This window comes from Rana temporaria, chromosome 1 (genome assembly GCF_905171775.1).
Source record: "Rana temporaria chromosome 1, aRanTem1.1, whole genome shotgun sequence".
In the NCBI taxonomy this organism is placed as follows: Eukaryota; Metazoa; Chordata; class Amphibia; order Anura; family Ranidae; genus Rana; species Rana temporaria.
In genome coordinates, this window is record NC_053489.1 from 295,737,839 (window position 1) to 295,761,280 (window position 23,442).

At 48.2% G+C, this 23,442-nt stretch overlaps 1 protein-coding gene across 1 annotated transcript in view; it reads left to right on the top strand.

Moving 5' to 3' along the window:
• The window catches only part of KDM4C (lysine demethylase 4C), a 705,949-nt gene that overhangs the window by 439,308 nt on the left and 243,199 nt on the right, over positions 1 to 23,442 (top strand). Inside the window, exon 14 of the mRNA XM_040357651.1 lies at positions 15,642 to 15,855. Coding sequence (XP_040213585.1) covers positions 15,642 to 15,855 — 214 coding nt within the window. The remainder of the gene's footprint in view (positions 1 to 15,641; positions 15,856 to 23,442) is intronic.

Genomic DNA, 23,442 nt, shown 5'->3' on the forward strand with positions numbered 1-23,442 from the left:
CCATGCTGTGGGGATGAACTGTAATGTTTTGGGCACTGCATCCTGCATGGGTGTTCACTTTGACAATTGGTGCAACACGTTTAATAGGCCGCAGGTTGCTATACAGGTCTAGCGCTGTGGTCCATTACTATGCAATCCAGTCCCTAAAGACCCCTTTGGGGGGTATACCCACCGAGAAGGGTGACGTTTTATATGCAGTCCAGCATCATGAACATGTAAGACATAGTCACCCTGTATACATCTGTCATGACTGTTCAAGGCTGGATGATATTTGTTTTGTATTCACTACAGTGTAAACTTTTTACATTTGGTGCTAAAGCTTAACTACTCTGAGCTTAGTCTTCGGTAGGTGACCAGGTGTTGCATCACACCAGGTCACACACATTACCGTAACTTCTGCCTAGAGCCCTTGTAGGGCACTGGGGCTCTTCCTGCTGCCCTAATGCCACAAAGACCCGCTACAGGGCAGTCTAGACTTTGGTTGCTGAGTTCAATTGGACCCCGATTACTGTACATTCCGCAACATACTCTGCGAGTACACCACAAGAGCATACCTTCACATGTAGCTATAGCAGAGACCAGGTGAAAGGGAATCATTTCAAAACTGCAGTATAACTTTTACCATGTTAATGGCCTGCTCAACACTCAATCTCATAGTGATGACACACTTCTTGCACCAGTTAAAGAGCTGGCTCTAGCCTCGGTCTCTGCCTCTGATTTTAGTTCTATTTTAGACACACAGCAAGTGGCCTATTTGACAAAAACTTCTGCATCTATGTCCTTGGACAAATAACAGCCTACATACAGGCGTGTCTGTCCAGGGCCCAAAAACACCACTCCTCTTCTACTCCCGTTTCTCTATCTCAGTTGCATCTGGATATGCCTGTCCTAGATGAGGCAGAAGCAGATGGGAATGGAGACCGTATTGGAGGAAGCTGCAGACGGGTTTCCTTCAGACTGCCGTTATTGTAGAGGGAGCTTCACGCAACATGCTTGCTAACAATTCACTAATGCCTTCCACAGGCTTGCTGTACTGCAGTTTATTTTCGGCCTTGACATGCCCATTTTGAGTTAAGAAAGACCTGCAAAATCTTTCAAAACGGGCAAGGAATTCCCTATTTTACCAGATCTCAAGCAAAGACTTAAGCCAGTGGCTCCTGCTACTGTCAATCACAGCCAGTGAGGAAAGAGATGGGACAGGGTTAAGCCAGCCCTTGTGTGTCAATGGACACAGAACCAATTCAGGAGTGAGCATGCACAGGTGCCCCATAGCAAGCAGCTTGCTAGGAGGGACACAACGGGGGAAGGGTCCAGGAGTGCTGGTGGGGGACCCCAGAAAAGGAGGATCGGGGCTTCTCTGTGCAAAATGATTCCACGGAGCAGGTAAATATGACATATGTGTTTGTAAATGCTCAGGGTTTTTTTTTTATCACTTTAATATAGGAAAAATGTTAAATTTCAGGTAAGATTTAGTTTTTCTAAATATTTAAACATTTTCTTTTGTCTTATAAAATCTCTCACATCACCCAAATTTGAACATGCATTGTTGTATTACACGTTTCACGGATACCATTATTTGAAGTCAAAAGCAATGTAGACTGAAGGCCAAACTGTCTACAATTATCTTTTCTAACGCTTGGTGTTATAACATGGAACATTTCTCTGTGTAGTCACATATTAAGACTGTTGGCTGAAAAGTAAATGTTAAAGAATCACTCCAAGTTAAGTTATAGCAAAGGACAAACTAAAACCAATGTGTAAGGGACACATCCTTATAGGGGGGAAATATTATTTCTCCCACAGACATTCTAAAGCTGCAGCTCATCTCCCTCACAATTTATACCCAAACTGAAACATACATAACCACCTTGTAATAAAGGTGTTTCTCATATAACTTTATAGAACTTTTGCCTGTGTCAGTAATTCTAACCCTTTTAATAACGTTTTACTTAAACCCACAAACATAAGTTGCAAAACACATTTCTCTTATTGTCCATGGACGGACACAGCTCCTTAAATCTTGACTAGTGTGTTATGTTCCTGTTCATAGGAGAGGACTAGGCAGAACATGTTATCTTAAAACATGTAACTTTAACAGAGTTGAACAGCCCCCTCAGGTCATAACCCCTCACCCTGCAGCATGCAGCCTCAGTTTGTCAAATAGCAGTACAAACCTAAAAAGGAGGGGTGGGTGCTGTGTCCGTCCATGGACGACAGAGAAAAGGATTTTACGTTGAGTACAAAAAATACTATTTCTCTTATCGTTCATGGACGGATACAGCTCCTTAAATCTTGACAAGTGGGTTATGTTCCCTGTTTACAGAAGAAGACTAGGCAGAAACATGTTAGATAATTAAATACATGTTACATTAACAGAGTTGCACAGCCCCGCCCAGGGGGCGGTCCCTCCAGACAACCCTCCTCACTGCAGCATGCAGCCTCAGTTTCATTCTGCCTAGCAAGGAGAAGGACGTATGGCTCCCTTTGGGCCCAGCGCCCTGAGGAGAAATTTTATTTTATTTTACTTTTTCTTGAAGAATCTTCTTTCAACTGTCGGCTGAGAGACAGGCTGGATAATATAGATCCTTGTAGTCTACTCAGTCTGACCAGCAAGCGTGGGCACACCTTTGCAAAGAGGCTGGGTCTGCCACGCCATACCCCATGACTCCAGGGGTGGCTGGTGAGCTTTGCTCCGAGGTTCACATATGACTGGGCTGTGGTGTTGCCTCACTCACAGTGGACTGGGCCGACGGCTACCTCCATTGCGGATGTAGTTCTGTCAGGAATGCGTCAGTGAGGAGGGCCGGGGCTAACCGCCGAGCTGCATGGACGCGTGATTCCTCAGCTCCCGCACAGACCGGAGATTCTTTTACCACAGCACTAACCCACACTACGAGACATGCACCATCAGGACCCCCACAGTCTAGGGAACCCGGCCGGGTCCTCCCACAAAATAAAAGAATACCGCCAACCGCAGAAACTCACAGGCTTCTTCTCCTCGCCGGGAGACCAAGTCCAAGATGGTGCCCGTGATCGTTCCCCGCGCGGAGAGCGGGCATACACCGACCTGCCGGATGATGAAGATCCTCCATCCCAGCCATCATCAAGCTCCCTGGCTCCCACTTCATCCCCTGGGCCATCCTCTTCTAACAGCCAGGAAAAAGCGCGGATGCGCCTGGACACCGGAGCACAGGCTTCTGAGGTAAGCCCTGCGCTGGATAACCACCTCAAGATGGCGCCCACAGCCTCCCCCATAGCAGCCTTCCCTACCAACAACCAGCCAGTTATAGATACAATGCTGAAAGACATGCTGATGTCTCTCCACAGCTCCTTACAAACTGACATCTCCTCCATCTTCACGGCTTTTAGATCTGAAATGGGATACATGGGCAACAAAGTGGGCCACATTGAACGCCAAATGGGTGATATGACAATCAGTCAATGATTTAGTGGATGCGTACAAACATGTTAAAGAGGAGCAGCAGTGGGTACGGGCCAAAATGGCGGACCTGGAAGACCGCTCGAGACAACATTTGTAAAGATACGAGGAATACCTGAAACAATCGTTCCAGCCAACCTGAATACATATGCGCGACAGATGATTTTGTCGATCCTGCCGGAGCTTCCACAAGTAGATACAATTATCGACCTCATCCACCGACTACCTAAACCGTCGCACCTTCCACCTGAAGTGCCCCGTGATACTCTTATGCGAATCCACTTCTATCATACAAAAGATGTTATCCAAAACAAGACGTCTCGACCACCTGCCACTGCCCTACGCAAAATTGCAACTCTGATGACATTTCCCAATACACTCTCCAACAAAGGCGCCAACTCCAAAACATCACTAAACCGTTAAACAATCACAAAATACCCTATCTGTGGGGATTCCCGACCAAAGGTCTGGTTACCAGGAATGGAGTGAAACACAGTGTCCACACAGTGGAAGAAGGCGTTCTACTTCTCAAAAAATGGAAGATCATTCCTGACTTGGAAGCATCACCTCCACTACACGCCTCAGGCAACACTACCTCGCTTTCCGACAGGGGGCATCCCAGTGCTACCAAGTGATTATGAGGTTAGTGCACCTATTCTGTTCATCTTACTTATGCACTCCGGTTCAGTGCCTGCTCGTTGCAGTTTATCCACAAACTTTCACCCTCCACAGTGCTCAGTAGTTCATCTGATTTACTACTGACCCCCGTGTACCCCCAAGGACGTCATTGCCAACTATCCTTGACTGTTAATTTCCTCGGTTTCCCTCCCTCCATGCATCTCTGGAGAGAACCCTATCTTCTGAGGACACGCTTTCCTGAGCTACAGAATACACAGACCACCTTCCGTTTCCCTGCTGTACCTCAAAACCTGACAAGAACTGTAAGTACCGCCTTTTCATTTTATAACCCTCAGCGCTTCACAAAATGCCCAAATTCCTGTCAATAAATGTGAAGGGACTAAATCACCCTGCTAAAAGATCTCTATGGAAGACAGCACAAAACTCTCTCTGCGACATACAAGAGACACACTTCAAAATAACAGCAGAGCCACAATGCTCCAACAAGCAATTTACGAACATCTTTAAAGCATCAGGTCCTGAGAAAAAAAAAATGGAGTCTTAATAGCCATCAAAAACTCGCTGTCATTTACGCTCCATGGCATTCTAGCCGACCCCAATGGACGATACTTAGCCTTGGACTGTTCCTTAAATAATACCAGGAATACCGTTGACGGTGTATGCCCCCAACAAGAAGCAAATTAGCTTCTTATCCAAGCTGATGAAAAAAATCGATCGTTTTAAACAAGGACATCTCATTATCTGTGGAGATTTCAATATAGTTCCGGACAATTCGATTGACGCCTCAGCTCGCTCCAGTAGAATCCCATCGCCAATGGGTTCCTTTATCAGATCACATGATCTATATGATGTTTGGAGGTGCCACCATACCACCGAGAGACTATTCCTTCTCCCCCCGCCACAACTCATATACCCGGATTGACTATTTTTCGGTAGACAAATGGTCCCCCGCCCAGAGCCTCGTCATCGGAAATTTCTACTATTACGTGGTCTGACCACGCCCCTGTTACCTTGACTCTGTCCGACTCACCTGCCTCTTCGAAAACTCGGATCTGAAGAGAGAATGCTTCCCTCATCCACTCCCCGATATATTCTGAACACATCCGAACAAGTCTTGCACAATACTTTGCTCTTAACACTAATTCTGTTACTGATAACTTTGTTTTATGGAATGCTCACAAGGCGTTCATAAGAGGTATTTTTGTTCAGCTGGGAGCTAGAGAGAGGAGGAAGAGAGCACCGTGCCTTGATGATCTCACATCTGAAATTAAAATGCTAGAAACTCAAAATCAATCTAATCCTACTTCTGACACAAAAAAGACTAGGTCTCCTTAGACAAGAACTGAGGGCTCACCTGTTAGAATCCTTTGAAAAAGCTCACACCCACTTTAAAACCAAACACTACTCCACTGGTAACAAAACAGGGAAAGTCATGGCCACCAGAATCAAAGGCCACTACCTAAAATCGAGATTTTCCCACTTATACCATCCCGCCTCAAAACAAAAACGAATTGATCCCTCTGCCATTACGGATGCATTTGGCCACTATTACAATTCATTATATAACTTAAAGGGTCACTAAAGGAAAAACTAATTTTTGCTGAAATGACTGTTTATTGGGTATAGAGACATTAAAAGTTAACTGATTCCTTTTAAAAATGATTAAAAATTGAATTTAATCTATCATATATAATCCTCTAGTTTCACTTTCGATTTTAAAGGTACATACATGAAGTTCCGGGTGAGAGGTGAGTCGGGAAGACTCCCAGAACAAAAGCAAACAAATCCAGGGCAGTGTTTTGTTTTTAAAATGAATCTGAGGAGTTTTAGACACACAGTAATGACAGCTTAGACCACCGTGAAAATCTCCCAGTACCATGGTTATAAGGAAACAGGCAACCAGGAAGTGTGGAGATCACAGCAGAATTACAGCTACTTCAAAGCAAAAACGAACAATGAGGACATGAAACCAGTACTGCAGTAAGCTATTTAGCTAAAACATTTTTTTCCTTTAGTGACCCTTTAAAGGACGACTCCTCAGTTAGCCAACCCACTCCCCAAGACATAGCATAATTGACCTTCCTAAACTTTCTGAGGATCAACTTCAACTGTTAAACGTTCCATTCACCCAATCGGAAATTACTCGTACAATCTTAGATCTCCCCTCGAATAAGTCACCAGGCCCTGATGGTCTAACTAGCGAATACTACAAGAAATTTGGATCTATTTTGACACCCTTCTTAACTGGAGTATGTAATGACGCTGCCTTGTCGTCCTCTCTCCCTCCAGAAATGTTATCTGCTCTAATCATCACACTGCCGAAGCCAGGTAAGGAACCCACAAGCGCGCAAAATTTAGACACAAAAATATACGCAAAACTCATAGCCAATCGTTTGATCTGATGCCCATTCTCATACACGACGATCAATCGAGTTTCACCAAGGGCAGACAAACCTTTGATGCAACACGTAGGAATATTAACATCATTCATAATGCTGAGTCGACTCGTACGCCTTCTCTGCTGCTATCTTTGGACGCAGAGAAGGCATTCGACAGAGTCCACTGGGACTATATGAAAGCGACCCTTACCAAGTTTGGTTTTCAGGGACCCATACTGTCCGCTATTATTGCATTGTACTCTTCCCCCTCAGCCCGAGTCTACACCTCTGAAATGCTTTCCAAACCATTTCATATCACCAATGGCACCCGCCTGGGGTGTCCGTTGTCGCCATTCATTTTTAACCTAGTGATGGAACCTCTGGCTGAACATGTCAGATGCCACAAAGTGAATAAAGGTTTTAAAATTGGCTCCATGGAGCACACAATTTATTTATTTGCTGACGACGTCATAATGATGGTTACAGACCCCCTTTCTTCCCTGGCTTCGGTACAAACGCTACTTCAATGCTTTAGTAGTGTTTCCTATTATAGAGTGGACATGGGTCTAGACTCAATCACTAGTACACTCATCAGGAATAAGTACCCTTACCCCTGGGCAGATACCGGGATACCATACCTGGGTATCACTCTCACTAAATCCACTAAGGGACTGTTCACCCACAACTACACGGAAGTTAAACAAATGTTGATCCGCGAGACGACAAAGATTTACAAATATGAATTTTCCTGGGCTGGTTGGTCGCCTCGCAGCCTTCAAAATGATGATATTACCTAAGCTACTATACATCTTTTGTATGCTCCCTATACCGCTCTCTCACTCTTATCTTAATTCACTACAATCTATTTTGACAAGGTACTTATGGCAAGGTAAAACACCCAGATGCAACCATGCAAAGCTTATTAAACACAGATCATTGGGTGGGATGGGTCAGGTAGATGTCAAGGACTACTATACAGCCACTATTCACTCACAACTGAGAGAATGGATGTCCTCAACCCCCTCTACACCTTGGAGTAATATAGAAAATTGTATGACCCCAGGCCCTAACCTATCTCTATGGCTGTTCAGTACACCTAGCAGAAGCCTACATCTCAATCTTTATTCTCCTACTGTACAAGCCTCTGTCAAGACTTGGAAAGCAATTCACTCCACTAAATGGGTATCTCTTCCAACAAAGCCTATCGCCATACCTATTGCAACATTAAAACTGCTAACCCCAGACCTACACATCCCACATTGGGTAACAGTCCGAGCAACTTACACGTCTGAACTTCGCTCCCTAATTGCCAATACCTCTTTTCTAACCCTCTAAAAGAAATCTAGTGCACCTACCACATTACTTTAACTACTATAGATTTCAACAATGCTTTCTTGCGAACCCTTTCCTAGAAGGCTCCCTCCCCATCACCCTGTGGAACTACATGTTCTCAGATAAACAAAACCTCAAGGGTACATCCTTGATATACTCCACTCTACAGGAGTAAGGTACATTCCAAAAGTCCAAACACGCAGATTGGGAAGAGGATCTACAAACCCATTTCTCAGATCAACAGTGGCAAGCGGCTATTAAATCAGTGTACACATACATGTCTTGCACCGCATTATGGGAACTTGCCCAAAAAATGCTGATGAGATGGTATATGATTCCATCCAGAGTGTCCAAATTCCATCCACACACATCCCATGTATGCTGGAGGGAATGTAGCTCCCCGGGTACACTCATACATGTTTTCTGGAAATGCCCATTTGTAAAACCAATATGGACTAAAGTGGAATCGGTGTTACGGGATATACTTGGTTTCCCCATCTCACTGACTCCCCAACTAGCTCTCCTCAACCTCACCATTGATGATCTACCACCAAACCTCAGACTAGTGACCAAACATATTCTCCTAGCAACCAAACGTTTGATCGCCAGAATATGGAAATCAAAAGATGTCCCTACTCTCCCAGAAGTAGTTAACCTGGTACAAACCCACCACTCTTATGAAACTATCCTCTCTAGAAGTAAACAAATAAACACTAAGGTGATGTCCCTCTGGAACCCATGGAAAATTTGGTACAACAGCAGCCACAACCGTTGATAATGATGTTATTTTAATACTCTCAGGTCCTTCTCTCCCCCCTCACCTTTCCTTCTACTCTTCCTTCATCCTCCCTACTCAGCTCGCCCTTTCCCCCTCTGTTTGATACATCTACTAATGTGTAACCCTATTGTCGTGGACACAACTTGCCGTTTGATTGTTCTGTTTGATTTTCTTGTTCTAATGTTGCACATCTCAGCAGCCCAGTTATATGTCATGCAATACTAGTTGTTTCATTTATGCATTCATATTTCACTTATGCAATGTTACGACTGTACTTTGAAAACCCTTCAATAAAAATATTTTGAAAAAGAAGAATGCATCAGCGAGTCCTCGCTCGGACAGGGAAGTACAGTCCCTCCTGCTTCGGTGGGTTAGTACGGCTGGGCATTCCTGGGGTTCGGGGGTCCTCTTCTCCTCCCTTCCCTGCTCCTTTTTCCCTTGCTGCATTGCTAACATTGCCACTGTCAGGGGGGGGGGGGGGGGCCTTCCTGAGGTGACTGTTATCTGGCCTGTTTTTTTCTTTTTTGTATGGGGCTTTCCTGTGAGGGGTTTTCACTGTTAAAAAGCCCTAGGAGGCTTTTCCTGTTTAAACGCGGCATTCTGCCGCCATTTGGCACACAGGTCCCTGCAGATGTCGCACAGTTACCTCACGGTTCTTTTACTCTCACACGCTGTGTGCTGAGAGCGGACGGCAGCGCTGGGCAGTCTCCTCCTGAGGTGAGTCCCCTGGGTACCCCTGATCAGCGCAGCAAGTGGGTGAGAGGCCCTAAATAGGGCTTTAGGAGCTTTTGTTTATTTGTAAGGACAGGTGTACATATTATGCATACACACTATGTAAATATTATTAATATTTGGAGTCAGTATCTGGGTCCTTCCCCAACATGCTGGTGGTGGCAGCGGGTGTTAGCACCTGGGATTCCCACAGAGGTTTTATTGTTAGTCCTGGACACGTTTGTGCCAGGGTGGGGGTGGACGACGGGCGGTAAAAGAGTGCTTCCTTCCCCCCTTATCCCCTGGGGAATGCTCTGTTATGGAGCCATGGACCAGGTACCTGGGTAGTAAAAAAAAAAAAGCAGGATAAGGCATTTATGGGTGCGCTTCTCACTGCGGCAAGGGACTCTCTTAAGCTGGATAGTGCAGCTGGGTTTATGCTGAGGGCTCGGTCTTTTTGGATCACACAAATCAGACCGCTCTGTGTAGGTTTTTTCCTTCTGTGCCCTTCTTTGATAATTTCTAAGAGGCAGAATGAGAACAGCCGCTGAGGGCTTTTGTAGTCCCTCAGCGCCGGGAGGTTCAGTTCCCCTTTGAGGAGAGCCTTTTCAAAAGGTGGGCTTCTTCTCCGGTGGTGGACCCTCTGGTCGTCATGTATAGGTGACCACTCTCCCTATTGCGGGAACTCCCGCTTGTATGGATCTGACTGATAGAAGATCTGAAGTACTGACCCGTTCCATGTTTACCATCCTGGGGTCTGACCTGTGGCCTATTGTGGCCACTGCTCTGGGGTCTCAGTCGGCGCTGGCGCCATTTTTTGGGAGGTTTTTCAATTACATTAAAAACTCCCATTGGCGGCCATTTTGTCGTAGTCACACTATGGCGCAGCTTACATTGCGGTCGGCCATTTTCCTGTGGCCACGTTCTGAACGCTCGGCGGCCATCTTGGAGTAGTCCTGACCCCTAGTGCTGTATACAACTCACGGAGTGAGCATTTTGCACCAGACAGTGGAGGAGCACCGACTCTCTCCCGAAGTTATTAGGCTAGCGGATCAGCTGGTCCAGGGCCTCATATAGGTCTGTGATGAATGCCACGCCCTTGTTATTCAGGGCTTCTGTTTCAGAATGGTTTTATGCACATGGTGGTGTAGTGGTTAACTCCATTACTTGGCAACAAGAGAGTCAGTGGTTCGAATCCAGACACTGACGCCAATCTGCCTGGAGCTTGCATTGTCGCTCCCTGTGTCTGCGTGGGTTTCCTCCGGTTTCCACCAAAGGCATGTGTGCATACACCTCCATAATATACATACACACTATGTGTGTGTATTATTTAGGGGCAACCCTCCCAGGCCGTCAAAGGCCCAGCTGGGGGACTAATCTGTCCCTGGGTGCGTAAGCCGATCACGCCGGCACCCAAATCTTGCCAATGTATGTAGCCATCCCTCCTTGTCTCTAGGTGGGAGGGGCGGCTTGCAGGTTCACAATTTGGTGAAACCTCCCTGCTCTCTGACCAGTGGGTCTGTGAGGTGGTCTCTTCAGAGTACTAGATAGGGTTTCCTCCTATCCACAGAACAAAGTTCTTTCCTTGTGTCTTCCTCTCCCGGCCCGTCGGTCTGCCTTGGGCAGTGTGGGACTTGCTAAGCTGCGGGGTAATTTTACCTTTCCTGCAAGACGAGAGGTTTGGGGTTTTCTATGGGCCTCAGGCCCTAAATACCTTTTGTGAATGTCTGGTAGTTCCGCATGGAATCCATTCGTTCGGTGGTAGCTGCACTCATCCGGGGGACGTCCTGGCGTCCTCGGACATTAGGGACGCATACATGCATGTCCCGTTTTGCCCATGTCAGTGTTTTTTTCTGTGCTTCGTGATGAGAGAGGGTTTCTGTCTCAGACCTAGTGGATGTGTTATTCCCATTCAGACCCTCAGAAGATTCGGGAGGGTGTTAAACGTTTAGGCCAGAAGGTGTAGCTCAGTGGCAGCAAGCCTGCCCTCCATGTGTGTGACCCAGGGTTCAAATCCTGGGCATGCTAGGTTCCGACTCAGTGTTGGAGTATCTAGGGTTGATCCGGACTCCTCGGTGGCGAAGGTCTTTCTTCCCCTGGAGAAATTGCAGACTCTTCAGTCTGCGGTGAAGGTATTGGCATCACGCAATCGGTTTTCTCTCCTGGCACCTGCTGGTCCGGGGCCTATGGGTAGCCTCCTTCGAGGCGGTACTGTATGCCCAGTTCCAAATTTGGGTTTTCCAGGGGAAATTCTGTCCAGGTCGTAAAAATCTCTTGTCTCTGAAATCATCAGATACTGGTGCGCCACCTAGTCAGTCTCTCTGAGTTGGTGACGGAGATCCCCGACTCTTCGGTCCAGGAAGTTGTTTCTTTCTTCCAGTGGTCAGTGTTTACGACGGATGCCAGCCTCACGGGTTGTGAACCTGGGGCGTCCAGTTGGCCTCGTCTGGTCTCGGTAGCTACTCAGGGTCAGGCCTGGGTAGGAGACCGCCTGGGAATACAAGGTGCTGTCTACCGTTCATTGTCCTACTATTTTAGGCGATCAGGCTATGCTTCTCCTCGTGCTCGAGGAGATTGCAAGGTCGTCCGATCTGCTTTCAGCTAGACAACGCCACGGCCGTGGCTTCGGTCTACCATCAGGTATACCGGCAGGCGGGACTACTCTTTGTGCTTGGGGTTTTTCGGCTCCATTGCAGGAGGAGAGCCTCACAGGGCATGGAGCTCCTGGCCGCTCATCTACACCGCAAGGGTGTCAGTTAGTGGCCAGGTCTGGTGATCTAGTACAGACGCGCAAGTTGCGCTGGTGGCCCTGCGGGGTCTGTATCGGCAAATTGTTGCCGTTCCTCCATTGTAGTTGCTTCCTCAGCTGCTCCACAGAGTGGAGGCTGAGGAGATCCCGATGATTCTAATCGCTCCAGATTGACTTCTGCGTCCTTGGTACGCCGATATCGGGCGCCTGGTAGCGGAGGTACCCTGGTGGTTGCCAGGGCGGGAGGTCCCTCTGTCTCGAGGTCCCATACTTCCTCCTGTTGTACAGTCACTGACTTGCTCAACATGGCTATTGGAAGCCAGACTTTAAGTGACCGGGGTCTGTCCGACTCGGTCATCTCATCAATGCTGAGGGCACGGTAGTCTTCTTCCGGAGGATCTACCCTCGCACCTGGCAGGCCTACATCTCTTGGTGTGAAGGGATGGAGTGACGTCCACGGACGTACTTTGTGTCCAGGGTCCTGCTGTTTTTACAGCTTGGAGTGGATCTAAAAATTGCTTAAAGCACCGTTTGGGGGCAGATTTCAGCCTTGGTGCGGCCCGTTCCCTGGTGGGTTCCTTTTTGTGTGCAGGGTGTTTGTTATATACTTTCCTCTCTTGGCCCATCTCTTCCCCCATGAGTTTTGACTCTGGTGGTCTCGGTTCTTCAGGAACCTTCCTTTTGAAAACATCCAAGAGATTTTCTCTTGACACTATCTCAGAAGGTGGCCTTTTCCTCTGTTAGAGGGGTTTCTGTGTTGGCGGTCTTGTCTTGCAAGCCGCCATGCTTGATCCTCCATAAGGATTAGGTGGTGGTGCGCCCGCGACCTTCCCTTCTTCCGAAGGTGGTTTCTGCCTTTCGCCGGAATAAGGACGTTGTTCTTCCATCCTTCTGTCCTCTGCCGGCGCATCCTACGGAGGTTGCCTTTCATACTTTAGGCGTGGTATGCGCTTTGCGGGTGTACCAGCCTACTACGGCTCCGTTTCGGAGTTCTGACTTTTTTGTGTCGGTGTCTGGTCCACAAAAGGGCCTGGCGGTCTCGTCGACCACCACCATTTCTCGGGGGATCAGGCAGGCTGTCATACAGGCCTATGCTCTTAAGGGGCGGGCCTCCCTTTCCGCTCATGGCACTTTCAAACCAGGGCAATTGGTGCTTCCTGTTTTTTTTTTCCGACATCATGCATCGGTCTCACAGGTGTGCGAGGCGGCGACTTGCTCGTCCGTTCACGCTTTTTCCAGAATTTACATGGTTGCTGTGAGTGCATCTTCTGATGCTTATTTTGGCCGCTAGTTTTTGCCGGTGGCTGTTTAAAGTTGCACCTCTTCCATTGAGGAGCTCTGCTTGTTTTGGGGTGAAGTTAAAATAGGTTTTACTGATATATTTCCCACCCCTCGTTTTTGACACTGCTTGGGGACGTCCCACTTGTCAAGATTTAAGGAGCTGTGTCCGTCCATGGACGATGAGAGAAAATATGATTTTTTGTACTCACCGTAAAATCCTTTTCTCTGAGTCCATGGACGGACACAGCTCCCACCCCTCCCTTTTAGGTTTGTACTGCTTGTTACGAACTGAGACTGCATGCTGCAGTGAGAAGGGTTATACCTGGAGGGACCGCCCCCTAAGCGGGGCTGTTCAACTCTGTTAATGTAACATGTATTTAATTATCTAACATGTTTCTGCCTAGTCCTTTCCTGTAAACAGGGAACATAACCCACTTGTCAAGATTTAAGGAGCTGTGTCCGTCCATGGACTCAGAGAAAATAATTTTACGGTGAGTACAAAAAATCCTATTTTTTGTGGCTTTCAGGTGCTCTTGCCAACGGGCTGAGTGGTGGGAAGTTAAATGCCCTGTCAAGCATGTAGTACCCAAATGACTGTTTTTTTTTTGCCACGCTTGATGTGCTTGAGACAGTTTTTAAATTGCAACCATGCAATTGGCTGCACACTGTGGGAGGTGGGCCGAGAGATAACCGCTCCACAATGTGATGGAATAGGGTGGCTACTCTCTCTTCTTCCATGATGGCTGCCTCGTTGGGGTAGTTCCTCACCCTCATTTTCTTCCTCTGCTCTATCCGGGAACCCAAGTCGCATCAATGACCTCACCGTCGTCATTATCATCATCTCCACCATCCTCATTATCACTGGAGACAGCTTGGCAATACGCTGCGGCTTGGGGAACATGACTGCCCATTTGTGTACAAGTGTTCTCCCCTTTTTGTAGGCTCATGTTTCAACTTCAGAACCAACATCTGAATCAAGTAATGGCGCTGCATTGTCAAGAAGCAAGTGGCTGACACTGTGTTAAAATCACTCAGCTGACTCATCCATGCCTGATGCTGGGGCTATGGCAGGAATAGCTGTGGACAAGGAGGCAGGTTTAGCCACTCTGACAGCTGCAGTGGACTGCACACTAGTCTCCGCTTGGGTGACAGAGGATGAGGATGGTTTAGTAAGCCAGTTCACCACCTCCTCTGCATGCTGTGGCTAGATAGCACGGGCAACATCACTAAACAGAGGAAATTATACCCTTCCTAAAGGACTGACCACAATCCACCTTTTGGTGGGGGGGGGGGGGGGGGGTTGCTTATTAACAAAATGTAATAAAGATATGGAAATGTGGATGCACTTTAATCAATGGAAAGTGGTGTTTGGTGCACTTTAACTTGAATACTCACTACACAGACATACTCCACTGATGCACTATAATATACTGTAGTAAAACTGCACTGACACACTGTAATATACTGCGTCACACGTGCAACACACAGAAATATACTGTGTTAAACGTGCAGTAACGCACTTAAAAATACAGCGTTAAACTTTCAGTAACGCACTGAACTATACTGCATTAAATAGAAAGTAACGCATTGAAATATACAGTGTTAAACATGCAGTAATGCACTGAAATATACAGCGTAAACTTCCAGAACGCACTGCGGTATACTGCCTCAAACTTGCTGTAACGCACAGAAATATACTAAATTAAATGTGCAAACGCACTGAACTATACTACTGTAAACCTGCCCTGACAAAATATGCTGACACTAATGTAAAAATGAATGGTCACCACACTGACACTGACTAAACTATCACTAGAGTCACACTAAACTGATATTCTACACTGACAAAAGAATCAGAATAGCATACTAACAGTCTCGTAGAACTGCACAGAGCCCTGTTATATTTCTTTCCACGCTGACAGCTTCCAATCATGGCTCTGACAGTGCTCTGTGCCCTGATTGGGCAAAGCTTTCATTGCTTCAGACAATCAGGGATTCCAATTGCAGTGTGCGACGGCACAATGCATTGTGGTCATTCGGCGGGCTGAACAAACGGTCGAACACCCGATAATTCGGGTGTTATTCAAATTGGCGAACAGCCAATGTTCGGCCCAAACTCATGCTCGAGCAGAACCGTTCGCCCATCCCTACGTGTGATGACCAGATGTTTAGGGAAGCAGCATTAGGAGAGCAGGAGCCTACAGCATTGAATGTTTATTAACTGCAGGTGGTAGGATAAGAATTTTTAGCATATCATTTAATGGGGGATGTTTTTTATTGTGCTCAATGTGTTAAGCTAAAAAACCCTAAAGGTAAATTTTTTCTTCTTTTTAGTCAGAGACCTATAACGACGATGTTCAGACTTATTGGGACACAGTCTCAAGTGAAATTCCTGCAAAGGAGCAAAAAACAAAGCCCCTGATCCCAGAAATGTGCTTTATAAACAGTGAAGACAACACAGAATATTCACCAACAAATACCTTTATTGATGATGATGGCAGAAGTCAGCTTATTACCTGCACTAAATGTTGCGTACAGGTTCATGCAAGTAAGTATACTGACTGAAAATTTTCTCATGAAATAATGCAATAGACCTGATTTGGTTCACAGTTTTAGCTCTTAAGTCTTGATCTTGAAACTGGTGTGCATATATTTTAACATGAGCATAGTTTTTAAGTAATTATATTAGTAGTATAGGTACTGTAAATATCTCCTAAACGTGCACCGTTTAGAAGATATTTACTATATATGCAACTGATGACGTCATCAGCAAATGCGCTCTGAAGAAACCGCCACCCGGGCATGCACGGGAGTGACGTCGTCATGGCTCCAGCCAGTCACACAGCTGCAGTCCGCAGACCTGGAAGTAAGATGGAAGCGGCGACATTACATCGCTGAAGGGCTTGGTTTTCAGGCAAGTTTCACATAATATGCTAGTATGCAATGCATAGTTGATGGACATAATTCTTTTGTTTTTTACTTTTATTCATTACATTAAGATTTACAGCAGCTCTATAAAATACAGCACATGCTGCATATGGTCAATGAATCTCTGAATTCCAGGTACTGGGACATTGGAAGGCTACCCTTACCCTTGGTTGATGCTGTAAATATTGAACCCTTTCTATGCACAGCATGAGCATGACATCTGAATCAAGGGGGGCAGGGATCTGGGGTATTAAACTACAAATATAACAGTTCACCAACTCCTTCCTCGGACAACACACCAGCTTTGGCTCCGATGCAGCATCTGTTTGTTCTCTTTCACCTTCTGGGGCCCCTTCCTCTGGGACCTTTATTTTCTGAATATAAATTTTCTGCTGCATTTACCATGGTGCTGAAACAATTGGCAGACATCTTCAGGGATTTACAGTAGTTCAACCAAAAGCATTCTAGTTCACCATCACCTCAGAAGCTACCTTGTGAGTTTCCTCTAACACACTGTTTTGGATTGGAGGAAGGATTCAATGAAGTTGGATACGTCTGACATGGAAGAATCCTGTGAAGAGGATTCTCTGGCCTCTAACATTTCCCAACAGAAATGTCCACAGTGAATTTGCTCACAGAGGTGGTCCGTAAGAACCTAAAGCTGTCATTGCCAGAACACTCATGACCTAAGGTGACAGGGTTGAGCGCTTGGAAAACGTTTAAACTGGCCAAATGCTTTCCGATGCTTCCTCATACTGAGAAGGAATTGTACGATTGGGTCTATCCAGGCAAACTGACTGCACCCATAAAACGTTTTCCCAACAATATCTGATGGTAGATGACGTTCGCAAAAAGTGAACCCTCTGGGCAATGAATCATGCTGTCCTTTTTTTTTTTTTAAATAAGGCTCTTATGCTGCGTACACACGATCGGAATTACCGATGGAAAAAGTCCAATGGGAGCTTTCCATCAGATATTCCGACCATGTGTATGCCCCAGGACTTTTTCCATCGGAATTTCTGACGTATTTAAGATAGAGAGCAGGTTCTCTATTTTTCCGTTGGAAATTCCGACAGAGTTTTGCATGGTCAAAAGTCCGACCGTGTCAAATTGAATAACGTACCAGTTTTTAAGGACCACAAAGACAAAAAATTTCCCTCTTTTTAAGGCGTTTTTTTTTGGTGATTCATGCAACCCCAAAATCATTAAGGTGGAACCAGGAGTCCAGCTGATATTCAAGAAGTGGAGCTCCCTCTGAAATGGGCAGAACTTCACATTCTGGTCCTGTCTGCGATGCACATTCTGGGAGTAGAAAAATTGCAAGCAGATTTCTTAATCCGCCAATGACTTGATCCCAAAGAGTGATCCCTCTACCAGGAAGTGTTTCACTCATTCAGTTTCTGGTGGGGGATTGCAGACATAGACCCAATGACATCCAGACTTAATCACAAACTGGACAGGTTCGTGTCCAGGGATTGTTGGGCCTTTGAAGTTGATGACCTGGACACTCCCTGAAATCACTTCAAACAAATGTATTTGTTTCTCTCAAACTCCTTTCTTGCCTGCTTCATAGGATGGAGGAGGAAGGCAATACCGGGGATTCTCATTGCACTGGTGGTACTCATTGTTGGACTCCTTATCAAAGGATAAAGATTGTCCAGATCATCTTCTTTCTCCAGGTCTTGTCTTCAATCCTGCTTCACGGTCGATGGTTTCTGCCTTGGTGCTAGTTTCTCATTTCTTGGTCAGAGCCTTTGTACAAGGGTGGCTCACATTGTACTACTGGCAAGCTCCCTGCTGACTCTGTGGGATGTCAACCTTGGTTTTCAGTCCTTCAGAGACCACCCTTTGATCCTATTCTGGATATTTCTCTCCCTTGCAATGTTGTCTTTCTTGTGTCAATCACATTGATCAGGAGTGTGTCTGAAGAGAAATCAAGTCTACATTAGAGAATCATCTTACAGCAGCGTGCATGAAAGGATATCAGAAAATATTACTGACGGCAACAACACTGAGACTTCATTGGTTATTCAGGAATCTACTAATGCTGAGATCCTGTCATGGTCTTACCTCTCTGCAGGCTTCTTTCATCTGACATGTGCTGGAGGCCATATTGGTTCCTGGGCTTCTTATAACTTACCACACCTCCCACTGGGAGGAGCTGGATGCCTTGCATATATATATAGGAGGTCTGTTGCTTCATTTCCCTGCTTGGTCCTCTTGTATTCACATGCTCCTGAGATTGTGCTGCTGCTTTTGGTTACCGACCCGGCTTCCACAGACTATCCTTCTGGCTCCCGATCCCTGGCTTCGTTCGGACTACCCTTCTGGCTCCTGATCCCTGGCTTTGTTCGGACTATCCTTCTGGCTCCTGATCCCTGGCTCCGGTGGAAGACTCAGCACTGTTTGATCATCTGTTTGGACTTTAACCTTGCTGTTTGGTTTTTAATAAAGCCTTCCTATTTCATTTATCTGTTGTACGTCTGATTCATGCTTCCGTGACATTAGGACCAAGCCATGAATTCTGACGGTACAGGGCCACCTTCGCTACCCATGCTGGTTGCCAGACTGGATCAGCAGGATCACCTGCTGGGTCAGTTCGCTCAGGCGTTGCAAACCCTGCTTGCACGCACGGCTCATCTCGCTCCCATTGCCGATAGGCCGGTTGTCGCTCCTGGGTCTGCTCCTACTGCCGTTCCGGTTGTTGCACCAGAGTCTACCCCGACACCTGTTGTTGCGCCTGCGGTGTCTCGGGGTATGACCGGTTCTGCCCCCCTTCCGCAGCGCTTTGGGGGAGAGCCAACTCTGTGCCGAGGTTTCCTTAACCAAGTGGGCATTTATTTCGAGTTGCTGCCACATGCCTTTCCCACTGAGAGATCAAAGGTGGGCTTCTTGATCTCGCTGCTCTCGGACAAGGCCTTGGCAAGCTCCTTATGGGAGAACAACAATCCGGTGGTTGCCGAGTTTTCCGGTTTTGTTGCTTCTCTTCGGAGGGTATTCGATGTACCGGCTCGCTCTGCCTCTGCTGCGAAGCTCCTTATGTCCGTCAGCTAGGGTTCACGATCGGTAGCCGAATACGCCATTGAGTTTCGTACCCTGGCAGCAGAGGTGGGCTGGAATAATGAGGCTCTGGTCGCTGCTTTCTCCCATGGTCTCTCGGATGCCTTGAAGGATGAGGTTGCGGCTAAGGACCTACCAGTGGAGCTCGAGGCTCTTATTTCTTTCCTGATTTTGATTGACACCAGACTCAGGGAGAGACCTTCCTTTAAGGAGAGCCTGCGGAGGTCTCCTAACAGATTGGCGCCTACGTTTGCTGTCCCACCCGTGCCTCCCTCTCCTCCCACGCCTCCTGGAGTTGACTTGCCTGGGGGTGAACCCATGCAGCTGGGGTTTGCTCGTCTGTCCGAGGGGGAGAGGGCATTCCGGAGATGCGAGGGCCGATGCATGTACTGTGGTCTCGGTGGGCATTTTCGGTTGGCATGTCCGAACCGTCCGGGAAACGCTCGCACCTGAGATCCTGTCGGGGGCAGATCTTGGGTGGAGTCTCTTCGTCCCCGGTTTCCCGTGCTAATAAACCACTGATCACCGTTGTTCTCTCCTGGGTCGGGGGCTCGGTGACGACCCAGGCGTTGGTGGACTGTTTTTTTCATTGATAGTAAGTTCGCTGCCGCCAACTCCATTCCTCTGCAGGCTCGAGTTTCCCCGCTGGTTCTCGAGGCGATAGACGGCAGACCCCTCCAGCCGTCGCACGTGACTTATGAGACCCTTCCAGTGGGGATAGCCATTGGGGCCGTTCACAGGGAGTCGGCCTGCCTTCAGGTCATTTCGTCTCCACACTACTCGGTGGTCTTGGGGTACCCCTGGCTCCAGAAGCATAATCCGACTTTCGATTGGAGATCGGCCGAGATCCTCTCGTGGTCACCACAGTGTGGGGCTAGTTGCATCCATGGGCCTGTCAAGTTGTTGTGTACCTCCTCGGACTCTGTGTTGCCTCCTGAATACGAGGGGTACCGGGATGTATTCGATAAGGTGCGCGCTGGGTTCCTACCCCCGCATCGCCCTTACGATTGTGCCATAGATTTACAAACTGGTGCCGTTCCTCCTCGTGGCAGGGTCTATCCACTGTCGGTTGCGGAGAATGAGGCCATGGAGGAGTACGTGAAGGAGGCGCTTTCCCGTGGTCACATTCGCAAATCCTCGTCCCCGGCAGGGGCTGGATTTTTCTTCGTGAAAAAGAAGGGTGGACAGTTGAGGCCTTGCATCGACTATAGGGGCCTTAATCGCATCACGATCAAGAACGCTTACCCGATACCCTTGATTTCCGAGTTGTTTGATCGCCTGAAAGGGGCCACGGTCTTTACCAAACTCGACCTGAGGGCGGCATATAACCTGGTAAGGATCAAGGCTGGTGACGAGTGGAAGACCGCGTTCAGCACCAGGACCGGTCAATATGAATCCTTGGTTATGCCCTTTGGGTTGTACAATGCGCCCGCAGTCTTTCAGGAATTCATCAACGATGTTTTCCGTGACCTGTTGCAGCAGTGTGTGGTGGTCTATTTGGATGACATCTTGGTATATTCTGAATCCATGGAGGCCCACATTCTGGATGTCAAGCGAGTGTTGCAACGGTTACGAGAGAACAAGCTGTTCGGTAAGCTTGAGAAATGTAAGCTTGAGAAATGCGAATTTCACCGGTCCCAGGTAACCTTCTTAGGTTACATAATTATCGGAAGTTCATCAGGGACTTCTCCATGCTGGCCAAGCCTCTCACGGATCTGACCAGGAAGGGCTGTAATTCCCAGGTCTGGCCGGCCGAGGCCATCCGGGCTTTTGAGGCCCTAAAATCTGCCTTTGTGTCGGCTCCAATACTGTCTCATCCCAACCCTGGGTTGCCCTTTGTTCTCGAGGTGGACGCGTCTGAGACGGGAGTAGGCGCCCTTCTGTCTCAGCGTCGGACACCAGAGGGTCCCCTGCTTCCCTGTGGGTTTTACTCCCAGAAACTGTCTCCCGCGGAGTGCAACTACCAGATTGGTGACAGAGTTGTTGGCCATCGTGCAGGCTCTCAAAGAGTGGAGGCATTTGCTCGAGGGTTCGGTGGTCCCGGTTCTCATCCTGACGGACCACAAGAATCTGACTTACCTTTCTGAGGCCAAGAGATTGACACCCCGTCAGGCCAGATGGGCTCTGTTCCTGTCAAGTTTTAATTATGTGGTCTCCTACAGTAGGTGTTTGTGATATTGTGTTTTTAGCACGACAGCATCGCGCTGATTCTCGGCGACATGGTGCCGAGATCTCGCACTCACTGGAATAGTGACAGCACATCCCAGCAATCGCGTCATAGAAGCGACGGGAGATCCGACTTGGATTCCCGCCAATTCTACACGTGTGCGGCGTTTGTTATGAATCCTGAGGGGGAAGTCCCCGCCGGATTTTAAATAAAAATCCGGAATGGGTTCCCCCCTCAGGAGCATACCAGGCCCTTAGGTCTGTTATGGGTTGTAAGGAGAGCCCCCCTACGCCGAAAAAAACGGCGTAGGGGGTCCCCCTACAATCCATACCAGACCCGTATCCAAAGCACGCTACCCGGCCGGCCAGTAAAGGAGTGGGGACGAGCGAGCGCCCCCCCCTCCTGAGCCGTACCAGGCTGCATGCCCTCAACATGGGGGGGTTGGGTGCTCTGGGGCAGAGGGTCGCACTGCGGCCCCCCCCACCTCAGAGCACCCTGTCCCCATGTTGATGAGGACAGGGCCCCTTCACGACAACCCTGGCCGTTGGTTGTCGGGGTATGCGGGCGGGAGGCTTATCGGAATCTGGGAGCCCCCTTTAATAAGGGGGCCCCCAGATACCGGCCCCCCACCCTAAGTGAATGGATATGGGGTACATCGTATCCCTAACCATTCACCTGTAGGAAAAATGTCAAAGTTAATAAACACACCACACAAGGGTTTTTAAAATAATTTATTTTTCTGCTCCAGAGGCTCCCCCTGTCTTCTTTATTAGCTCTTTTACCAGGGGGAGCTTCTTCTTTGACGTCTTCGGGTGGGTGGGGGCCGCCGTCTGGTTCTCTTCCACCGCCGGGGGGGGTCGCTTTTAAAAAAGCCCCCACCCCCCGGCGGGTTTCCTCCGGCGTCTTCGGCGGGGGGCTTCTTCTTCCGCTATCCCGACGGGTCTTCTCCGCTATCCGGGGGGTCTTCTCAACTCTCCGGGGGTCTCCTATGTTCGCCGCTCCCCGCTGTTGACTCGGCGCACCCCGGTTCTTCCTCTCGCTGTCCGGTGCCTTCTTCTTCCGTGCTGTACGTCTTCTTCTCCTTCCGTGCTGTGAGTTCTTCTTCCGTGCTGTGACGTCATGTTCTTCACTTCTCTCCTTCTCCCGATGTTGACACATCGCCTTTCCTCGCTGAAATGACCGGCGCGCAGCTTGCATCGGACCTATATAGGCCTCACAGTCCCATCATGCTCTGTACCTACCCATGTGATACCTACCCACGTGGTCATTTCAGCGAGGAAAGGCGACGTGTCAACATCGGGAGAAGGAGAGAAGTGAAGAACATGACATCACAGCACGGAAGAAGAACTCACAGCACGGAAGGAGAAGAAGACGTACAGCACGGAAGAAGAAGGCACCGGACAGCGAGTGGAAGAACCGGGGTGCGCCGAGTCAACAGCGGAGAGCGGCGAACATAGAAGACCCCCGGAGAGTTGAGAAGACCCCCCGGATAGCGGAGAAGACCTGTCGGGATAGCGGAAGAAGAAGCCCCCCGCCGAAGAAGCCGGAGGAAACCCGCCGGGGGGTGGGGGCTTTTTTAAAAGCGACCCCCCCCCCGGCGGTGGAAGAGAACCAGGCGGCGGCCCCCACCCACCCAAAGACGTCAAAGAAGAAGCTCCCCCTGGTAAAAGAGCTAATAAAGAAGACAGGGGGAGCCTCCGGAGCAGAAAAATAAATTATTTTAAAAACCCTTGTGTGGTGTGTTTATTAACTTTGACATTTTTCCTACAGGTGAATGGTTAGGGGTACGATGTACCCCATATCCATTCACTTAGGGTGGGGGGACGGTATCTGGGGGCCCCCTTATTAAAGGGGGCTCCCAGATTCCGATAAGCCTCCCGCCCGCATACCCCGACAACCAAAGGCCAGGGTTGTCGGGAAGGGGCCCTGTCCTCATCAACATGGGGACAGGGTGCTCTGAGGTGGGGGGGGGGCCGCAGT